This window comes from Coturnix japonica, chromosome 4, assembly GCF_054131305.1.
Source record: "Coturnix japonica strain WE chromosome 4, WE-NBRP24, whole genome shotgun sequence".
In the NCBI taxonomy this organism is placed as follows: Eukaryota; Metazoa; Chordata; class Aves; order Galliformes; family Phasianidae; genus Coturnix; species Coturnix japonica.
The window spans coordinates 9,664,006-9,682,407 of record NC_140666.1 but is presented as its reverse complement, the minus strand read 5'-3'; the positions used below and the strand labels follow the sequence as shown (position 1 = coordinate 9,682,407).

Genomic DNA, 18,402 nt, shown 5'->3' with positions numbered 1-18,402 from the left:
AATGGACAGTGCAGTAGTATGGGTTGTACTTGTCACCACAGTTTATTTCATCATTCAGAGCTGGAGGGAAACACCAGGTAGTTATTGATTCCCTTTGGGAAAACAACAGCTCCAGCTACACAAGGTATTTCAGCCACTCACAGAACAGAGGCAAAGAGCAGTTTGTTAATGAGTAACTCACCATCTGGTAGAGCAGCCTGGCACGAGGCACTGCAGGTAACTTGACCTCTTGGAGCAGCAGGCCCAGAATAAGCTGTATTCTGTGAGGGCGGCTTTCACCTGAGAGACACATGGTATGAATTCTCCCAGAGCTTTACATTCCCAGGTGGGGACTGTCAGCCCTTGTGCCTTGCACTAAGCAGGGCCAGCAAGCCAGGAGCCACGCAGCTCATGAGCCGGTTCACGAGAAAAGGCTACAAACACAAGGATTTCTTCTTTAAGTAAAAAACTTTCTCCCATTGTTGTAAGTAAACCACTACACAAGCCTGGGCAACATCAGTTCTCCAAAGCACCACGGTCACTGCTCTCATCCTTCTCTTCAGCCAGGCTGCTCTCATCGATGTTCTCCAATGACGCAGCACGCTGCAGTGCCAGCTCTGACAGCGCCAGCACAGGAAGCTTGTTCTGCTCAGGGTACAGCCAGGGTTTCATGTTTACATTGTGCTGCTGCTTCCAGGCAGGGTACTGCACACAGGCCTTGTGCAGTTTCTTTAACATCTGATCAAAAGCAAGGAAGCAAATTAGGAAACATCTATGGCAGCTTATAAGAACTCTTGGCAATCTGGGCACTACTGACAGCTACTGCATTTCTTTTCTGGATGCAGAGGAGCTCAGGAAAGGCCAATTTTTAGCTCCCTTGCGGGACATCTAATTGCTCAGATCCCCTGATGACAGCTGCTTTAGTAAAGTGAAATCAAACTTCCTATACGCCATCAAGGCACAGAAATCCTCTGTGCCTGTCCTGTTCTGCTGCTTGGTTCAGGAACTCCAAAAGCTCCTGAGCTTTGAGATCCTGTTTAGATGTCACATGAACAGCAGAGGTGAGGGAGAACATTGCACAGGTGGAAACCGGAATAGTGGCATTATTCACCTTCCTCTGGCTTTGGATATGAATCAGCCAGCTGTCGGGACTGGTAAGGCTGACAGAATGCAGTGTCACACTGAGGAGAGCCACGATGCACATTCCTAGTGCAGCTCCACTGCCCAGGGACACCCCCTCTCTACAGCCCTTTGCTCCAGCCAATGCAGTGGGGTGGCTCTTGGCATACACACCATAGAAATGCTTCGCTTACCTGTGGCACCAGGTACTGCGAGGCTTTATTCACAACCCACTTTGGCAACGACCCTAATAAATGTTGGGGAGAAAACCAGAAGTTATTGTGCCAGAAAATGGCTTTATTTCTACCAAGTAACCAACAGCCCTGATAGCAAGCTGTGGCATTAGCATTAACCAGAGGGTCTGGAACAGAGTAGTGCCATGCAATGCAGATGCACTCCTGGCTTATGAGCCAGATTTCCACTGTGATCAGGATTTGCATCACCACACCACAAGCTCAGCAGCACCAGTTACCTTTTGGATCCACCTGAGCCAGGTAGGTGAGGCTGCAGCTGTTGGGCCCAGTTGAATGCACCAGGTATCCCGTTAGGAGACAGACCGCCCTTACCAGGTCCTTACGCGGAGGGTATTTCTGTGCAGACACAGCAGACAGTCAGATGCTGGCTTCCATGCGCCCTGCCCTCTCCCTCTCTCAGGTCTGGCACTAAATTCACAGAGCAACAACCAGGCTAGAACAGCTGCTTCCACCTGGGATCTCATCCAGGAACTAAGAAGCTAATTGCAACGAGCTCTGGGAGTTCCAGTTTACCCCCAGACATAGGTGGGATCCTGTAACAGGGCAGCATTGTAGTCCAGCCTACTCCTCACTCACCGGGTGTTTGACGGAGAAGTTGATAATAGTGTGATACCCATCCTCCACCTGCCAGGCTCGTAGCATCACCACATCCCTGTTCTTTAAGGGCTTTGGACATCGCCCTGGATGAGGAAAGGAGAAAGTTGCTTCCCCTGCCTAAGCACTGTGCAGGGACCAGGGAGCTCAGCAGCCCCTTGAGAGGCTCCTGCATTGCCCAAGCATCCTCCCAACCTTGCTTTGCTATCTCAGTATCTCCACGCAGCACCACTCCTCTCCCTTAGCAACCCAGCTCACACAGCAGCAGTTCTGAGCCGCACCCTGCACCCCAAATTATGTCCCTCCTGCCAGGCAGGCTGTGCACAGGGGTACCTTGCTGAACACAGACCAAGGCTTTGGTCAAAGAAGGCCAGCACCACCCCAGCCCTCAGCCCCCTGCACTCACAGGCGTAGTAGCCCACATCAGCGTTGACGGCCACCTGGGCTATGCCGTGCGTGTCGATGACGTTGGTGTCCCACTCCCAGCGATACTCGCTGTCGTGCAGCACGTCGTACATTGTTGCTGCTGGCACATCTGGGACATCGATGCGGCACTGCAGGGAGCACTGGGAGCTCAGAACAGGCTCTGAATCCAACCTCCCAGCCTGGTGCTACCCCCCCTGCCCTCACCTTGAGCTGGTGTATGGCACAGCCAGGCGGTGGCAGTTGGAGGCTGACAGCGAGCCCACCGCGGTCCTGCTGCCAGCTGCCATCCTGGCAACGCTGCCTGAAGGCACGGAAAGCAGCGGCATCGGGCACCTGTGCCCACTCCATGCAGCGCAGCAACAGGACAGTGCCTCCCAGCCCCGGTCTGACACCACCCCGGGGCCAGCCAGAGCAGCTCCCGCCCCCTGTTGCCACGTCAAAGCTGCCATTAGGACACTTGGCTTGCTGCTGAAGCAGGACAGAGGAAGTGTTGGTGAAATAACTTTATTTAGTGTGATACACGGCTGTGGTCAGACAGTCCATACTCATAGTAATAGTCACACTTACTTGGCTAACAGCTAGGAGACAGCAGGGCCAGACACACACTCAATATTATACACATCCATAGAGAAGACAGTGGGAAGTGAACTATTTTATTTCACTAGTTACCCCTCCCCCCATTACTTATGATCCCCCCCCTTCCTTCCCCCAGGCCCGTGACTCAGAACAATACAAGAGCAGGCACAGTGCACACCTGCCCATGAGAAGGGGACAGCAAAACCTGTTCTACAGCAGACACACACACACCAACAAATATCAGCAATTCCCACATGACAGGATTATGTACAGAGGAGAGGGCTGAGTTCCTGCTGGGGCTGGGCACAGAGGACTCAGCCACACCAGCTGGAACTGTGGGTAAGGGGTAGGGTCAATCCAGAATGAAATGGGGAAATGACATCCCAGCTTCCTCCTGCAGGCCAGCTCATGTGGAGGGGAAGGGACAAAGCTCTCTGAGAACAAGGGCAGCCACCTGCGGCTTGATCACCAGATGCCAGTAAGCCAATGTGACCAGGAAGCAGCCATGGCACTCTGACCACGTACTTCTCCAACAAGGCCACCAGCACCCACCCAGCCCAAGGCTGCCCCCTCCCCCCCATCCCCAGCCCACAGGTTTCAAAGTGCACACACTGTGTCAGTGACCGACAAGGCATCCTGCTAGGAGAGCTGCACTAACCCAAACACCACTGCCCCCGATCCTACCCTTAACACTGTGGCACGCTGTGCTCCTGCCCACCAGCATCTCACATGGCGATACACAGGCTGGGTGATGAAAGAACTGGTGAATGGCTTAGAACCACCTGGCTGTTCTATTCTCCTCTCTGTCAACAGATCTCCTGACTTCTGGATTGGTCAGATGGACACAAACACACAGACAAAAAATCACAATGAACATTCACAAAGATCTCTACTAACATCATTAGAAACCAAGGGTAGAGAGCTGAGGGAAAAACGAGGTATTTCCCAACCTCAGGCATCCAGAAGAGACAATACAATGTACTTCAACAGTACACACTGCCCCATTCACATATGATAACAAATCCCTCATAGCATTCCAAAAGCAGCAGGGTTCTAACTGCCACTCTCTGTGAGGCCACAACAAAAGCAGAAGCAGCCGTGTGTGATTTGATTAAGCAGCAACATAGATACAAAACCAGAACAGCTATCACTGGCCTTCAATTTGCTGTAGCCCACGAGCTCTCCAAGAAGCAGCTCCTACACTATGTGACTACAAACAGGAGGATGGAGACTAGGAAAGAAACCTAAACACCACACACAACTGCCAGGGCAGGTATTGCGCCTGCAGGGATGGGCTCCACAGAGCTGTTCACTTTCACTGTTGACAAATAGAACAAAGGTCCCTACAAACCACCCTGAGAATTTCTCCCCATGCAGCTTCATGCTGCAAAGCCTCTGTACCCATTTCCTTCTCCACATTTGACTTCCAACTCTCAACAAACACCAAAATCCTCCAGAAAGGAAGATACACTGTGGGGAGCGGTCTAAGGGATGTCTCTGCTACACAGATGGGAGCAATAAGGTCAAAGCTAACAGTCCCATGAGGGTGAGAATGAAGGGCAAAACCCAGAAGTCATGAGCAAGACTTAGCCAAGATCATCCATAGAAAGGAGAAACTGAAGAGCTAATACTGTGTGTGGTCCCCGCAGGAAGCAAAAGCCTAGAAACAAGATAACCTGTACTGTCTTAAAAGGCAAGGTCAAGTCAAACTGACTGGTGTAAAAGGAGCAGCCTTTAAACAGAGGAAGTAGGGATGCAGGACAGACATGGCTGGAGTGGACAGAGAGCGAGTTAATATGCAAGGCAGTAAAGGAATGTGGAAAACCCACCCCTAAGGTTTATTTTTCCTTCTCTCTAACTTGGTGGCTTTTCCATTGCATTCACATGATACATCTGAGCAGACAGGCTCAAGGTGGGAGAGGGGAGGAGAGGAAGAGAGAGAAAGAGAAGAGTGTAAAGGGCACCACGGTGCCAAAGTGCAACAACATAAAAAAATAAAATAAAAGACAGGACACTCATTCTGCACTCAAGGCTCATACCATGCAGTAAGAGGGGCGGCCAGGGCTTCTCCCCACCGTAAATAGGGAGATCGCTCGCTTAGTAGATTGTTTTTTCAGCCCAAAGTAGGGTTGCCTAGCCAATGAGCAGTGATGTTCTTCAGTGAGACTGGCCAGCTGGGGAATGTGCTGCTACAGAACGGGCCTGTTAGCAGGAGCAACCGCTCTCCGTTACTGGCTGCTCAGGAGGCTTCTCTAGTTTGATGTCAATCACTGCAGGAGGTAAGTTAAGGAAATCAATTGTCTCAAGGAAAATAAAAAAAAAGACCTAGAGGACACAATCAGTATCTTAAAGAGTTGTCAGCTCCCCCTCTTGGTAAGAGCAGAACACACTTACAAGTAGTTACATATATTTACACAGAGACCACAAGGAGGGGCCACACTGCATGGCTGCAGATAAGCACCACACTGCAGTTTACAGTCATGTATCTGAAAAACCCCAGTGAGGCCCATTCCCCAAACATGCCAAGAACTCATTAAGCCCAAACTCACAAAGCGTTAATTGCCAAATCCTATGATATTCACAAAATTATTGTCGAGAAAACAAGGATACTGTCTTCTTTGCTCTTCTCTGGTGTGCTGTCCATCCCAGGTAAGGCAGCAGCCACACGACGGAATAGCTGAAAAATAACAACAGGTGAGCTCCTCAGAAAGAAATCCATGTCAAAAACACACAAAACCCACTCCAACACTGCTCTGTGGCAGATCTGAGCATCGTACAGATTTGTTATGTGGGTATTCTAACAAGGAAAGCAACAGTCAAATGCCACAGGAGTTTTTTCCACAAACAATTTAACAAGCTTGCTTAAGGAAATGAAGCTACTGAATGCCTACCAAACAGGTGGCTTGATTTTACCTGCTTCTACTTGAGCTGAACATGGAGTTCTTTTCATTAGAAACTGCTCTCCCAGGGATGTATAACAACCCTCCCTGCATACAGGTGAGCACACTAGAGGCTACAATTTACTATTTCCAGCCTCAACTGCTTTTACACACAGCTACACTATGGTGCTTGGCTCAGGACCTCTAAGAAATCTTTAGTTAACTGAGAGCTTTGCTCCAGAAGTCTATGCAATAACCAAGGCTCTATAGCCAACCCTTTCAGTTCAGTCCTGCTGTAAAACAGTCACCTTTGAGCAGAGTGGCTAGCTTGGGTGAGCTGTATTTAAGCTATTAAGGATGTACACAGAGCTGGGAAGGACCAGCATATGCCCATAAAGACAGAAAATGCTTTAGCATCATTTTAAGCCAGTGCTTAGAGCTCCCCCTGCTGCCATTAATGAAGCAGCAAACAATACAGATGCTGCTAGACAGTCAGGTGAAAGATGCTGTGTAAAAACTTCTCATTTAAGGAACAAAAGGAATCAGCTGATAATGATTTTTTCTTGGCTGAGGTTCTCATCCACACCTCCAAAACATGTTACTTGGAAAAAAAAAAATCAAGCCACTGAGCATCAGCAAGGTGCTGCAGTTAGCTTCCCTCAACAGTTTTAGCTATAGAAGTTCTCTCTACAAACACCCTCATGTGAATAAAGCAACACTGAATTAGAACCTGAGATTGCAGCGGATTGTATCCAAAACAGCTACAGAAACAAAAGTCATCTCCTAATCCTATCACCAGGCTCTTCTTGCCAGCTGGTGTGCAACAAACTTAAGCAGGTATCCCAGCTGGCAGTTTCCCCAACGCCAATCATGCTTATGCTCTCTGCAGATCCTTCACCATAGCTCTAAGGTAACTGAACACTGGGACAGTGTTAGTATAGAGAATATGCCATAGAACAGAGACAGATGGAGTCTCTATTCTTTGGCATATTCAAAATCCAACTGGAGTCAGATCTGGGCAGCCTGCTTTAGCTGAATACAATTTAAGCATGAGGGCTGGTCTCCAGAGATCCCTTCCAACCACAATAATCTTATGATTTTTTCTGTTGTGGCTAATCAACAGAAGCCGAAACTTCCACTCTAAGCATCAGCACATGCTGTTGTCTTGACTGGTGTAAAAACTGATTTTAGAAAACAGTGTGTTCATGGTTAACAACAGCAAAGGGAATGGATAAAACGATATTTGACAGGCTGCACTAAGCACTGCCATTCTTATTCCTCAGCACCATCTTATTTTTAGATTCTCCTTTCTTTCAAGGGTTTCCTTAGCTTTAACAGGGATGTACTGATTTGACAGGAAGGAAGCTTTCACTAGACAAAGCAGTAGCAGTGATGACTGGGCAAGGAGCACTGCAGGGGCTGACAGTAAATACAAGCAAGTATCTGACAGAACATGAACCCTAAGCAGAAGCTTAATCCTCCCACAGAGCAAAAGGAAAAGTACAGATTTCATGCCTTGAGAACAGAAGATTGATCTACCTGTTTCACATTGTATCCAGTCTTTGCACTGGTCTCAATAAACATCACATTCAGCTCTTTGGCTCTCTGTTCCCCTTCTTCTGTAGTGATTTGCCTGGACAAAGGTGCAAACAGAAGCAAAAAGACAGAAAGGAAAAACAGACAAAAGGAATTAGAGATATCTGTGAGTGAGACACTTGTCATTGAAGGGTTGATTCACTGCCCATTGTGAGAGTGCAGGGTCCAAAACTGGACACCTCAGGACCTCCGGGTATTTAAGACCCCTGAGTTCTCCAGCTAAGAAGGAAACAACGTCAGATAAGTTATTCAGGGAACACCTGGACTTAAGACCATTACCGAGGGATGACTGGCACAGGATGAAGTTTTATGTAATACATTTGAGTCTCATTCACAGCATTCTCAAGGGAGAATCCCCATGAGCTGCACCTGCTGCATAAAGCTGTTTCCCAAAAGCCAACAGAAGGGAACTCCACAAGGTTACAGAAAGATATCAGAAAGGCTCCAGCAGCAGCTACAGCTTGTCTGCAAGCACCTGCAAATGCATCTCTGACCAATGCCCTGTACATACCTGTTTCACATTATATCCTGCTTTAGCACTGGTTTCAATATACATCATATTCAGTTCTTGGGCTTTTCTCTCACCCTCCTCTATAGAAACCTGTCTACAGCAATGAGAACAAATCACAGAAAAGAAAAAACCAAAACAAAGAAAAATAGTCCAAAACTGATAAAAAGAAAACTGCAGAAAAACCAACCACCAACTGAAGCAACATTAACAGGAAAGAAAAATTAACAGGCTCCAGCAAATAAAACCACTGCTATCCTGAGTTCAGCTTTTTGGCACCAGAACTCAACCTGAATCATCACTTGGTGTTACCACTGGGGGAAATGGGTTCCAATATGCTGCATACTACTTAAAAGGAAAAAATAACATGATAAGGTTCAGACTGATACTGCAGCTTCGTCCAGCATTATGAGGCCCAACATTTCAGCCTGCCACAAACCTAGCTTTTGTTTTATGGTTCTGGTCAAGACAACAGGGCTTCTTTTATTGATATCTGGATTTACATGCAATTGCAGATTCAGGCCTAGGCCAGGACTGCTGACACTTAATTAAACTTCTGATTTTCAACGCTACATGAACTCCAGCCATAACAATGTTTCAAACAAGTTATGGTTTCTATATTTGTATGGCAGAACTGAGCCAGCAGTCCTGCACATACTCTTGTGTACCACCAGAAAATAATACAAGGCAGGAATTACCCTACTGGGTTTTACAGTTCTATAAAAAATGGAAATTGATACAAAGTAGCCTCAAATCTCAACTCCAGATTATTCAATTAGGGAGCTACAATTACTTCCAGCTCCTGGGAGGGCATAAGGGATAGCAACTGGTCTGCATACAGAGCTGCATACAACCCCTGAGGTTTTGTTCAGATGTTTTTATGAGTTGAAATCAGAGGCCAGACCACTCTGAGTCCTTGCCACCTGGATTTCTTAATGTATGTCAGCTCTATACATCATCACATTTCTGAAGCTCGGGGCACCAAGTTTCCCCAACGTTTCTGAAGTGTAAGGCAAAAGTCACTGGCACTGGCCTCCAATGGAGCTGGGTAGAGTAAAATAATGGATAAAACGAAGGTGCGAAGGGAAGAGGAGGACATTTCCACAAGTAATATCAGTACAGAGCCCACGCAGCACTCAGGAAAATCTTAACTATCTTTTTCCCCCACTGACTCAAAACACACACGAGTTTTAGTACTATGCTTTTCCTGCTAGGCACAGCAAACTAAAAGCTAATAGCATGACTTGCACGGAGACAAAGGGCAAAATGCATCTCCTGATACCACTTTGTGCAGCCTGGGATGCTGGCTCTTGTCTCACACGAGTATTTGTACAATACCAAAAATACAAGGGGAGCAAAAAATAAGCAAAAGAACAACAACAACAAAAAAAAAAAAGCACAAAGAACAAAACTTAAGAGCACCCACTATACATGTATGTGTTAGTTTTAAGTTCAGGGATTGTCAGGAGCTGCACGGCTTACTCCATTTTCCTTCTGTCAACTAATAAAGCAGTTGACCAATTATTCCTAATGCATTAATAAAGGAAAATCTCTGAAAACATTAAATATGGTTTCTTCAATAATAAAGAGATGAATTTGAAATAGAAATGCAGAATGTGGCCCCCTGAAAAGCTATGATGGTGGTTGTCAGTTGAAGCAACATCACGGGGTTAAGAATTTTAAAGGCAAAACATTTTACAACATGCCCTAAGATGTGAAATCCATGGGATTTTAAGAGTCTAAGTCAGCCAGTTCCCTGCTTTTCCTGGTCAGGGCAGCCAGGCCACCTTTATTACCTCTTGTCTGCCAGATCAGTTTTGTTCCCCACCAACATGATGATGACGTCGCTTCCCCTCTCTGTCCGAACATCATCAATCCACTTGGAGGTTTGCTGGAAGGAATTCAAGTCTGTAAGGAAGAAACAAATGTGAATGCTAAGGATAAAACCACTTTTAATCAAGAAAGAACACTTATGAATCTGTGTATGCCTGTATCCAGGTGCTCTCCAAGTCTCCCCACATCACATATAAATGACCCACAAATTGTTTTCTGCCTGAACAGAAAAAGCAGCGGGGGGGGGGGGGGGGGGGGGGAGCATTTAATCATCTTTAAGCAGAACTTGTGGAAGCAGTTCTGCTCACATGCAGCATTTCAAATAATGAGACACCAAAGCATCACTCACTTGTAATGTCATAGACTACCACAGCAATAGTGGAGTCGCGGATGTAGCTGGGAATGAGACTGCGGAACCGCTCCTGGCCTGCTGTGTCCCAGAGCTGCAGCCGAACCTGCTGGTACCAGGCCAGGGAGAGCAGAGAGAATGCAGGAGAGAAAAGAAAGGAGGAAACTGTCCTTTAGAGAAAAGGCCATTTCTAGAACCAACTATATGCAGCTCAGTCTCTCTGAAGCTGATACTGACCTTGTAATGCAGCTCCAGACACCCACACACCACAGAATTGGGCTTTTCAGATTTTGATTGCAGATAACATGCTTTAATTACCTCCTTTGCTTGCCTAGAGATTTTCCTACTCCCATGGCCACCACATCCCAAAGAGCTCCACGTTACAGCTGCCACCTCCAGCCAATGCAGCTAGTGGCAGCTGGTACATAACAGAGCTACCTTCCTAGTCTACTCAGGCTTATTTATGGGACACATGCAAGGTCTCCATGGTTCTCCTTGCCCGCCATGACCCAATTAAAACTCTTTTGGCATTTACCACATGACAGACACGTAACTACCTTAAGTCTGACATTAAGTATTGCAACAGCATCCATTCTCCCAGCATTATGCAGCCAGAAGATGGTAATGGAGATTTTCATACAGTATCAGGGCAGCTGATAATTTAAGTTCCAGCAGAAGAAAAAGCAAATGCTACAATACAGGCTCCATGTGCCAGAAGGGCACTGGGCTCCTCCCTTGTAATAAGCACAAGAGTAAGAACCAAATGCTATAAGATACAGTTTGACCTCCAGAACCACAGTTATTTCCAAACACAAAGTTATTTCATGACAGCACTAGTATCTGGTTTGCTACCATCCTTTTCCCCTCTCTTAGCATGCATGCATATGTGGTGCGTGCACTCATAACCACCACTATACCCACGTGATGCTGGGACCAGCCTATTTGAAGCATCAAAAGCCAAAAAATGCCTGACTATCACAAGGAATGCTCAACAGAAGCTTTTAACAATTGGCAGCGATACCATCTCCTCCCATCTTATCACCCCATATAGTTAGCTGTACAAGCAGTGCCACGCTGCCAGAAAACCAGCACATTGCATTCTCAGCAGCCACAAGTTCCACAGGCAGGCAGATAGTGGATCCCAAATGAGTTACAGGAACTGGTAAAATGTGCTCACAAAGCCACTCATGCAGTGATGAGGGTTGGTGGCTCCTTGTGCATAGAAGGCTGCTTGATAAGGAGCTGGCAGGCTACAAGGAAGAATACAGTTTCTGAAGATCCAATGGTTGGTTTGTTTATAAGAATAACTTCAATAGATGCACAATGTCTTACCACAAGCCGATTAAACAAGACATATCTATATTAGAATGCCCATATGGTTGCCCGATGACTTCAGGAAGATTAGGGCTTATAGTTGAAGCATTCTCCTTCTGAAGGCAGCTTTTGTTACAGTAGCAAAAATCAAGGCTCTTAACTACCCTTGGAAATTCAGAGTGATGAGCTCCAAGCACTGGGACAATATCACACCACTGCTGGCAGATCAGACTGATAGCAATGACTGCTTCAGGCTCTGGGCTTTGAACTTCACAATGAGGTTCCTTATAGAATGTCCAAAACATCACCGCTACACCTACCAAATTCATCAAGGTGGTGATTTAAATGCTCCAGACTTCAGATTCACAATCAAAAAAGCAACTAAAGGTGCCCAGCTGGCCCTGATAATCTTGTAAAAAAACTAGTGGAGCCAGCAGTTCTTCCTGTGCTTGATAAGAGCATCCTGGCAGGTAGTTATACCTATGCCCCATGGACCTGTCCCTATTTTACACGACTGTAATCAGCATAAACTCAGAGAAGACTGAGGTTCCCAACTACAGCTGCTACTAAGGACAATACAAACAAACAGCTCTCCAGACTGGAAACTATTCCTTTAATCACCCCAGTCACCATTATCATGCCCTCAAGAGTACATAAGTGTATTCCTTCACTAACACAAGAAAACTAAAATCTTCTTAGTTGCTAAGAACAGAACAAAGAGCAGTAACAGGGAAAAAAATGATGTTATCTGAAAAGTTCAGACCATTACTGAGACACAATGAGATCAGTATCATTTAATTATTTTTGACATGTCTGCAAGTTGTTAACAGCAACCTGGACTGTGGCAAGATTGTTCCACCTGCCTGGGAAAACAGCCTCCTAAACCTGTCACAACAGCTGGGAGGAAAAGATGCCAGTCTATGCAGCCTGCCACTCTGCCTCATGTAAATCCATTCCCAGCATGTCATCATGTGCACATTTCAGCACCTCTCAAACCCCAAAAGATCAGCTTGAAAATATTTTGTACCAAACCAGAAATCCTCTCTAAGTACTTAAAGTTACAGAATTGAAACAGAGACAGTGTAATTATTTTTTGCTACGATTAACCTCATGTTCTGAGGGCAGTTTGTTATCATCCATTAAGCACTTCCATTTCCCAAAGTGAAAGAAACTCCTGATCCATAAAGACTCACAATAAAGTACTGTCTGTGACAGAAGGAAGGCAAGCCAAAGGATTGGTGGTTTTTTTGTGTAAATCTTTACTTCAGCTTAATTCAGGGGGTATGAATCCTGACCAGCTACTTATACTGCCACTGTAGCTTACTTAGCTGAAAAAGCCAGATCAAGTGGAAACAATAACAGAGTTATGATGAAATAAATATTTTTATATACTAGAATGCTCATGCCAAGAGCTATAGACCATTTCCATATAAACTAATTTATTCTTTAAAAATTGTGGTGAGAGGAATTCTCTCTGGTGACTCACGTGGATTGCCAGTTCTATTCTTCAGTGAAATGGGAGTCTTGAATACTCACAAGTCACCACATTGCTTCTATTTAAATGAGTGTTTTACCTAGTCTGGCAGTAATTCATTGGTTTGGCATCTGAAACTGTCACCTGTATTACCTCTCTACTTATCCAGAGTGGAGAAAACATATGAAGATTTGAAAAAACGAAACAAAGACAAAAACAAAACAGGAGGAAACCACAAAAACAACAGCAAAAACAACAACCAACCCACAAAAAAACAGAAAAGCCAAGAAGTTTCCTAAAGGCTACCAGTCACCTTCTATTGCAACCTGTGAAGTCCCACACAGTCATAAACCCTATTCACCTACCTGCCAATGCAGTTTTCTGTGTCATTTCAATAGTTTGATCTTTGAGCAGATGAGTCAAATGACTGCCCAGTTCTGATGTTATGAGATGGAGTTTGCATTGGTTTTGGGGTTCCCCTCAGCCCACAGAATGCCTGCAGTCCTGGGGCTGATGTTCTATCTTATCTACTTTAATTTACCACCACCACCTCCAAAGCATAAAAGGCACACGTTACAAGCAAGGCCTCTGCAGACACTCAGACTCAATACCTACTTGTAATGTCAAAGACAATGACAGCCACAGCAGAGTCACGGATGTAGCTGGGAATGAGGCTGCGGAACCTCTCCTGGCCGGCTGTATCCCACAGCTGCAGCCTGATCTGGGAAATGGAAAAGTGCAGGGGAGAGGGAAAGGAAAGAGCAGGAAAATGGGAAAACAAAACCAAAACTCAAGTGAAATAAAAAGAACAAAAACCGCAAGGCCAAAAAAAAGCAACAAAAGGAATGTTAAAATGGAACAGAACAGAAGCATGAAAAGAGCCAGCACTACATCTAACTGCAGTGACCTGACACAGCAGAGAAACTTCTCTCCCTCCACAAGACCATCAGCAACTTGCACACACATTCTTCCATTTCATGAGAAAACCAAGATACCCCTGAAACGCCTTCCTAACCTGTCCACTAAGGAGGGAAATATGCATACATACCTCAGCGCGTTCTGCCAGATGGGGACTCCAGTACACAAGCCATACAAGCAGACTGCAGCCTACAGCTAGCTAGATGTGGGCACTCCAAATACTAAGGAGTGTATTATCCAGATACAGTTTTGATTAACCCAATGGAAATTCTGATGTGAAGTGCTTAAGAACAGTAGTGGGGTACAATCCATTACTACAGGACATATTATCTGGCATAAAGACACATAGGTCTAAGCATAAGCTGCAGATGGAGGCTTCAAATTTTTCATTTCATATACAGCAGAAAGCAAGACACAGTATGAGCCACATCTGAGCAACCACTTTGTTGTTTGCCTTTTCCTAGCTTGATGTACTAGTATTTCTCCCTCCTCTGACTTACATCCAGCACTTCTCATTATTTTGACTGGATAATTAGGAGGGCTAACAGTATACCAGCCATTTCTCAAGATAGCAGAGATAGCATGGATGCACGGCACCGTGACCTACACAGCCATAAGAAACCCAAGACTACACTTGAGAACTACAGATCACTGCAAACAAGGCACAGGCATTCCACCTTGACTTAACAGGTGTCAAGCTGTGTTCCCAAGGCCTGCTAACAACACTGAAGAACATTCTCCAAGTAGTTCTCGCAAAGATTCAGCAAGGTCTTTTCTAACAAAAAATACAAAAGCAACTGAAGCAATATAAAAGACTTCCACTGCAGCAGTGACCCCTCCCCTCCCTCCTGCCAGAAGCTTTGTACTTCTTGGCCAGCAATAAAATGAGCAAAAAGGCAACTACTAGCAAAACATGAACAAAGGGGCAGATGCTGAAAGACAGGAGAGAGGTACAAGGGATCTCTTTGTGCAAAAGGAGTCTCGTGCAAGCTAAATTCAAAAATGCTCTATTAACAGAAAGTCAATGCTGTGTTACAAATAGAACCTTTCTGCAAAGAGGAACCATGCCACTATTGTTAATCCTAAACAACTTCAAAAGTTGGAACTGCTACCTGGGGTCTGTCCACACCCATTCACAATGACAATCCCTAGAGGCAGAGCTGTTCTGGGAGTGAACCATGCTAGTCAAACATAGAGCAGGCAGCTGTTCCCCCAGGATACAGACATTAGCTTGCTCCAATTTTTCATGAAAGGCTTAGGCTTAGTGCAAGAGGTCCTACATATTAGTGAGTACCAGAAAGAATACTGGGTCAATGATTTGATTCAACAAAGGCTGGCCCTCTGAAGGCTGCTGTGGGATTTCAGCAGCCGCTGGAGGACTGGCCAAGCAAACAGCAAGAATAGCAGCTGCTGCTGCAGTGACCAAAGTTGCCACACTATCACACAGATGCCTCACTTACCGTGCGATCCTCAAGATACATCGTTTTTGACAGGAAATCAATTCCAATGGTTGCCTGAAAAAAAGAAAAGCATTAGTAACTGCCTCCCAGTATCCGAAAATCAGATCTTTCCACACAATCTCTAAAAAATGTTCACTAACTTGTAATTCAGCTGTTGAAGTCAAAGGAGTTGATAAAAACAAAGCAATCTGGGTATCACCACTATCTTTATTTCACACCATTCTTCCAACACATCTCAACTCACAAGATCCTCCAAATTCTTATTTTACCTCCTTGACATTCATGCTTCTCAGCACAGATCGTATCTGTCCTGTCATCACCCTCTGCTTTACAGCAATACGTTCTGGTAAGATTTCTCCTATAAGAAATAACCAGAAGGTAGAGCAAAAAAATTGTGAGCAACTGTGCTGAAACCTAAAAAGTAACATTGATTCAGGGCTATCCAACAACTGAGAATGTCTTCCCTTTCAAGGACAATCAGAAGCTTCATCTCCCAAGCAGTTCTTTCTGTCTGCCTCCCTCCATTCACATTTCCATTGCTGCACAGACATTCCAGTATAGAAACACCCAAAGTAACTTACTAACAGGTGTTAAACATTTCCAGGCATTTAAATTAAGCAATCCTTGCCCATCACAACCCCAGGAAACAGGTTATTGTTATTAAACAGATTTTAACAATCTCCAGACTGAAACCCAGGCAGCATCATGTGTTCTGGAAGAATCCATTAGAACACAAACCACCTGACATCAGATCAAACCACAACTGTCCATTTCTGTAGCCAGTACTTCTTTTCTAGGAGCCCTATTTTCTGCAGCCAAGATATAGTTTACAACAAGATAAACCCTGTAGAGCACCTTACAAGAGTTAGGAACAAAACAAAAGCACACAAAGCACAAGTGGATCCAGTTTCACTAATTATCTTGACCTCAAGGAAACCATCTTCTCTTTTACCATCCAGCTTCAAATTATTCCAATTGAAACCAATAACTCTTTATAACTCTTTCTGGCCTGCATTAAACGAGGACACCACAGTCTCATCATCCTTAAAGATATTCAGTATTCCTTTGAAATACCATTAAGTCATTTTGTTTCAGCTAATTCTTCCCAAGATCTTTGCGCCTCCTACGCATCCTGAGCTTTTCAGTCTGAAGTCTCTCCATCCCCACTCTACTCTTTCCTTGCCAAAATTTCCCTTTTTCTATCTATAGTCTTTCAGCTAAAGAAAAAAAAAAAAAAAAAAAAGCAAACAAAAAAAAACATTTAAAAAAATAAAGAGAGAGAAAATATACCATGTTGACTTCTCGTGGGTCCATCCATGCACTCTGGACTCAACTACCCCTATTTTAACAGGTAGTCTATAAAGATTCCAGAGACCAAGAACTATCAGGATCACATGTGTACATTCTCTATTTCCTGATGCTCCATATTGACATTCACTCATCCTCACCATTGTCTTTTCTGTTCACCAATCTCATAAACTAACGTTTCTCTTTGCTTTTCTCAAAGTTCTCCAATACCCAAACAGGACCTAAACCTCGCTGCTCTTCTGTACACTGCACATCCTGACAGCACACTGGGACTTAATCCCAGTCTGATCTACATTTCAAATCACACTACAACCTCTGATGATACTGAATTGATACCTTGTGGAGATGTGTACAACAGGAATGCCTTTCAGTAGTGGAAAGTAGATGAAGGGTCTACCACGTACCTGGTAAGTATTGTCGAAACTGTCATACATAAACCTGGTGATCAGAGAGGTCTTCCCAACTATAAAAGAAGAGGACAAATTATCTTCAAAGAGCGGTGGAAAAACCTGCTGCTGAGGACTGACACACACACACTGACACCACTCATCACCAGAATGAAGCTGCCATCGTACAGCTAATCCCACCTATGAAATAACCAGCTAAGAAATTCATTCATAAGATAACAGGTGAGCGCTATGCTAAATGAATCTAAGAAAAAAAATTAATCACTGTGGAAACCTGGCCCTCGATTTAGGTGCATTATGATGAGTACAGCACAGAGCTGCCTGTTTGCTTTGAGCAAGCGGTAGGTCTGCTTTGTTATTCATATTCGGGCACTTATGTAACCACCAAGTCTAGGACTCCTAGATGCAAGTATCAAAAGCTGACACAGTGATGGCGTGGATGCTAATTAGCTGCTCCATAGAAAAGCAGCATTTAATACTGAGATCCCATCTCTATAATGTGGTTTTAGATATAAGGTAAAGTCTGATAGCTTGCTTAAAAAATATACATATCCAAATGTTACCAGGAGACAAGGTGCAGAACTGATAAGAATGAGAACCAAAGACCCTTGATTCTACAGGGAAGCTGCAAAAAACATGGATAGCGGAGAGGAAAGACAAGGGATAACCGGCTGCAGAAAGCAACGAAATGGTGAGCGCTACCAACGGGCAAAGCTAACACCTGTCAGCAGCAACATGGATCCTCCTGGAAACCCCTCCAAGACGCAGCAATGCTGTTGAGATGATAAATACGGGAGCGATAGAGGCAGAATACCCTCATTTCGAATACAATGGCGCAATTCTTCCACGCACCGTGAGGGAACGGGCACGATACAGACCCAGCGTCCCGGTGAAAGGAAGCCGACGGCAATGGGGGATGAAGCCGCCGCCTCAGGGGGCACCACACGGCAAAGCAATGCACGGCACGGCAATGCACGGCACAGCACCACACGGCACGGCAATGCACGGCACGGCACGGCACGGCACGGCAATGCACGGCAGACATTGCTGAGCCCTCCCACCCACCGACCAGCCCCGCCGTATTCGGTCCATCCCCCCCCCCCCCTCCGGCCGCCGCCCCGCCGGCCCCTCCCCGCCCCCCGCCCTACGGTAGCTCAGCACCAGGCCCAGCCCCCGCCCCGCTCACCGCTCTGCTCGCCCAAGAAGACGAGCTTGAACTTCCGCAGAGGGTTGCCGAACTCGCCGCCGCTGCCGGGGACGGACATGGCGGCGCGGAGAGGCCGAGCCGGAGCCGTGACTGAGGAGAAGGAGAGGCCGCCGAGCACACACCGCTACCACCACGCCGCGCGTCACTTCCGCCGCCGCGATGGCGTCACTTCCGCCGCCGCCTCGATGGCGTCACCGGCGC

The 18,402-nt window shown here is 45.8% G+C and overlaps 2 protein-coding genes across 23 annotated transcripts; both read right to left on the bottom strand.

Annotated features, from left to right (window-relative positions):
- Positions 1–23: 23 nt before the first annotated feature.
- Positions 24–5,133, bottom strand: LOC107312545 (START domain-containing protein 10-like). Its single transcript, XM_015860069.3, has 7 exons — positions 4,988–5,133; positions 2,577–2,840; positions 2,353–2,500; positions 1,929–2,032; positions 1,571–1,688; positions 1,293–1,345; positions 24–717 (listed from the first exon to the last, which is right to left on the bottom strand). The coding sequence occupies exons 1-7, from the start codon at positions 4,988–4,990 to the stop codon at positions 496–498; spliced, it is 912 nt and encodes a 303-aa protein (XP_015715555.2). The 5' UTR covers positions 4,991–5,133; the 3' UTR covers positions 24–495.
- On the bottom strand, positions 2,861–18,345 carry RAB41 (RAB41, member RAS oncogene family). 22 transcript variants are annotated; one of them, XR_014945086.1, is made up of 10 exons: positions 18,181–18,345; positions 16,992–17,050; positions 15,280–15,333; positions 13,517–13,622; positions 10,114–10,222; positions 9,728–9,839; positions 7,935–8,028; positions 7,367–7,460; positions 5,559–5,625; positions 2,861–5,218 (listed from the first exon to the last, which is right to left on the bottom strand). XR_014945086.1 is itself a non-coding variant. In XM_085544440.1 (9 exons), exons 3-9 carry the CDS (start codon positions 15,594–15,596, stop codon positions 5,154–5,156), a joined length of 546 nt encoding a protein of 181 aa, XP_085400566.1. In that variant the 5' UTR covers positions 15,597–15,637; positions 16,992–17,050; positions 18,181–18,345; the 3' UTR covers positions 2,861–5,153. The 22 variants fall into 22 exon arrangements, 14 of the variants coding, with proteins under 14 accessions (XP_085400566.1, XP_085400563.1, XP_085400565.1 ...); XR_014945087.1 differs by having other exon boundaries at positions 10,114–10,219; XR_014945085.1 differs by lacking the exon at positions 10,114–10,222.
- Between the last annotated feature and the right edge of the window lie 57 nt (positions 18,346–18,402).

Bases quoted from the DNA above. Each gene is read 5' to 3' on its own strand.
- LOC107312545 (XM_015860069.3), bottom strand. The intron at 2,501-2,576 runs GTGAGGGCAGGG...TGCTCCCTGCAG, and splicing joins GTGCCATACACCAGCTCAAG to TGCCGCATCGATGTCCCAGA. The intron at 1,346-1,570 runs GTAACTGGTGCT...AACATTTATTAG, and splicing joins GGCTCAGGTGGATCCAAAAG to GGTCGTTGCCAAAGTGGGTT.
- RAB41 (XM_085544431.1), bottom strand. From the start codon at position 18,259: ATGTCCGTCCCCGGCAGCGGCGGCGAGTTCGGCAACCCTCTGCGGAAG. The intron at 15,334-16,991 runs GTACGTGGTAGA...TCTTTTTTTCAG, and splicing joins GTTTCGACAATACTTACCAG to GCAACCATTGGAATTGATTT. The intron at 8,029-9,727 runs GTAATAAAGGTG...TCATTGCTGTAG, and splicing joins ACTGATCTGGCAGACAAGAG to ACAGGTTTCTATAGAGGAGG.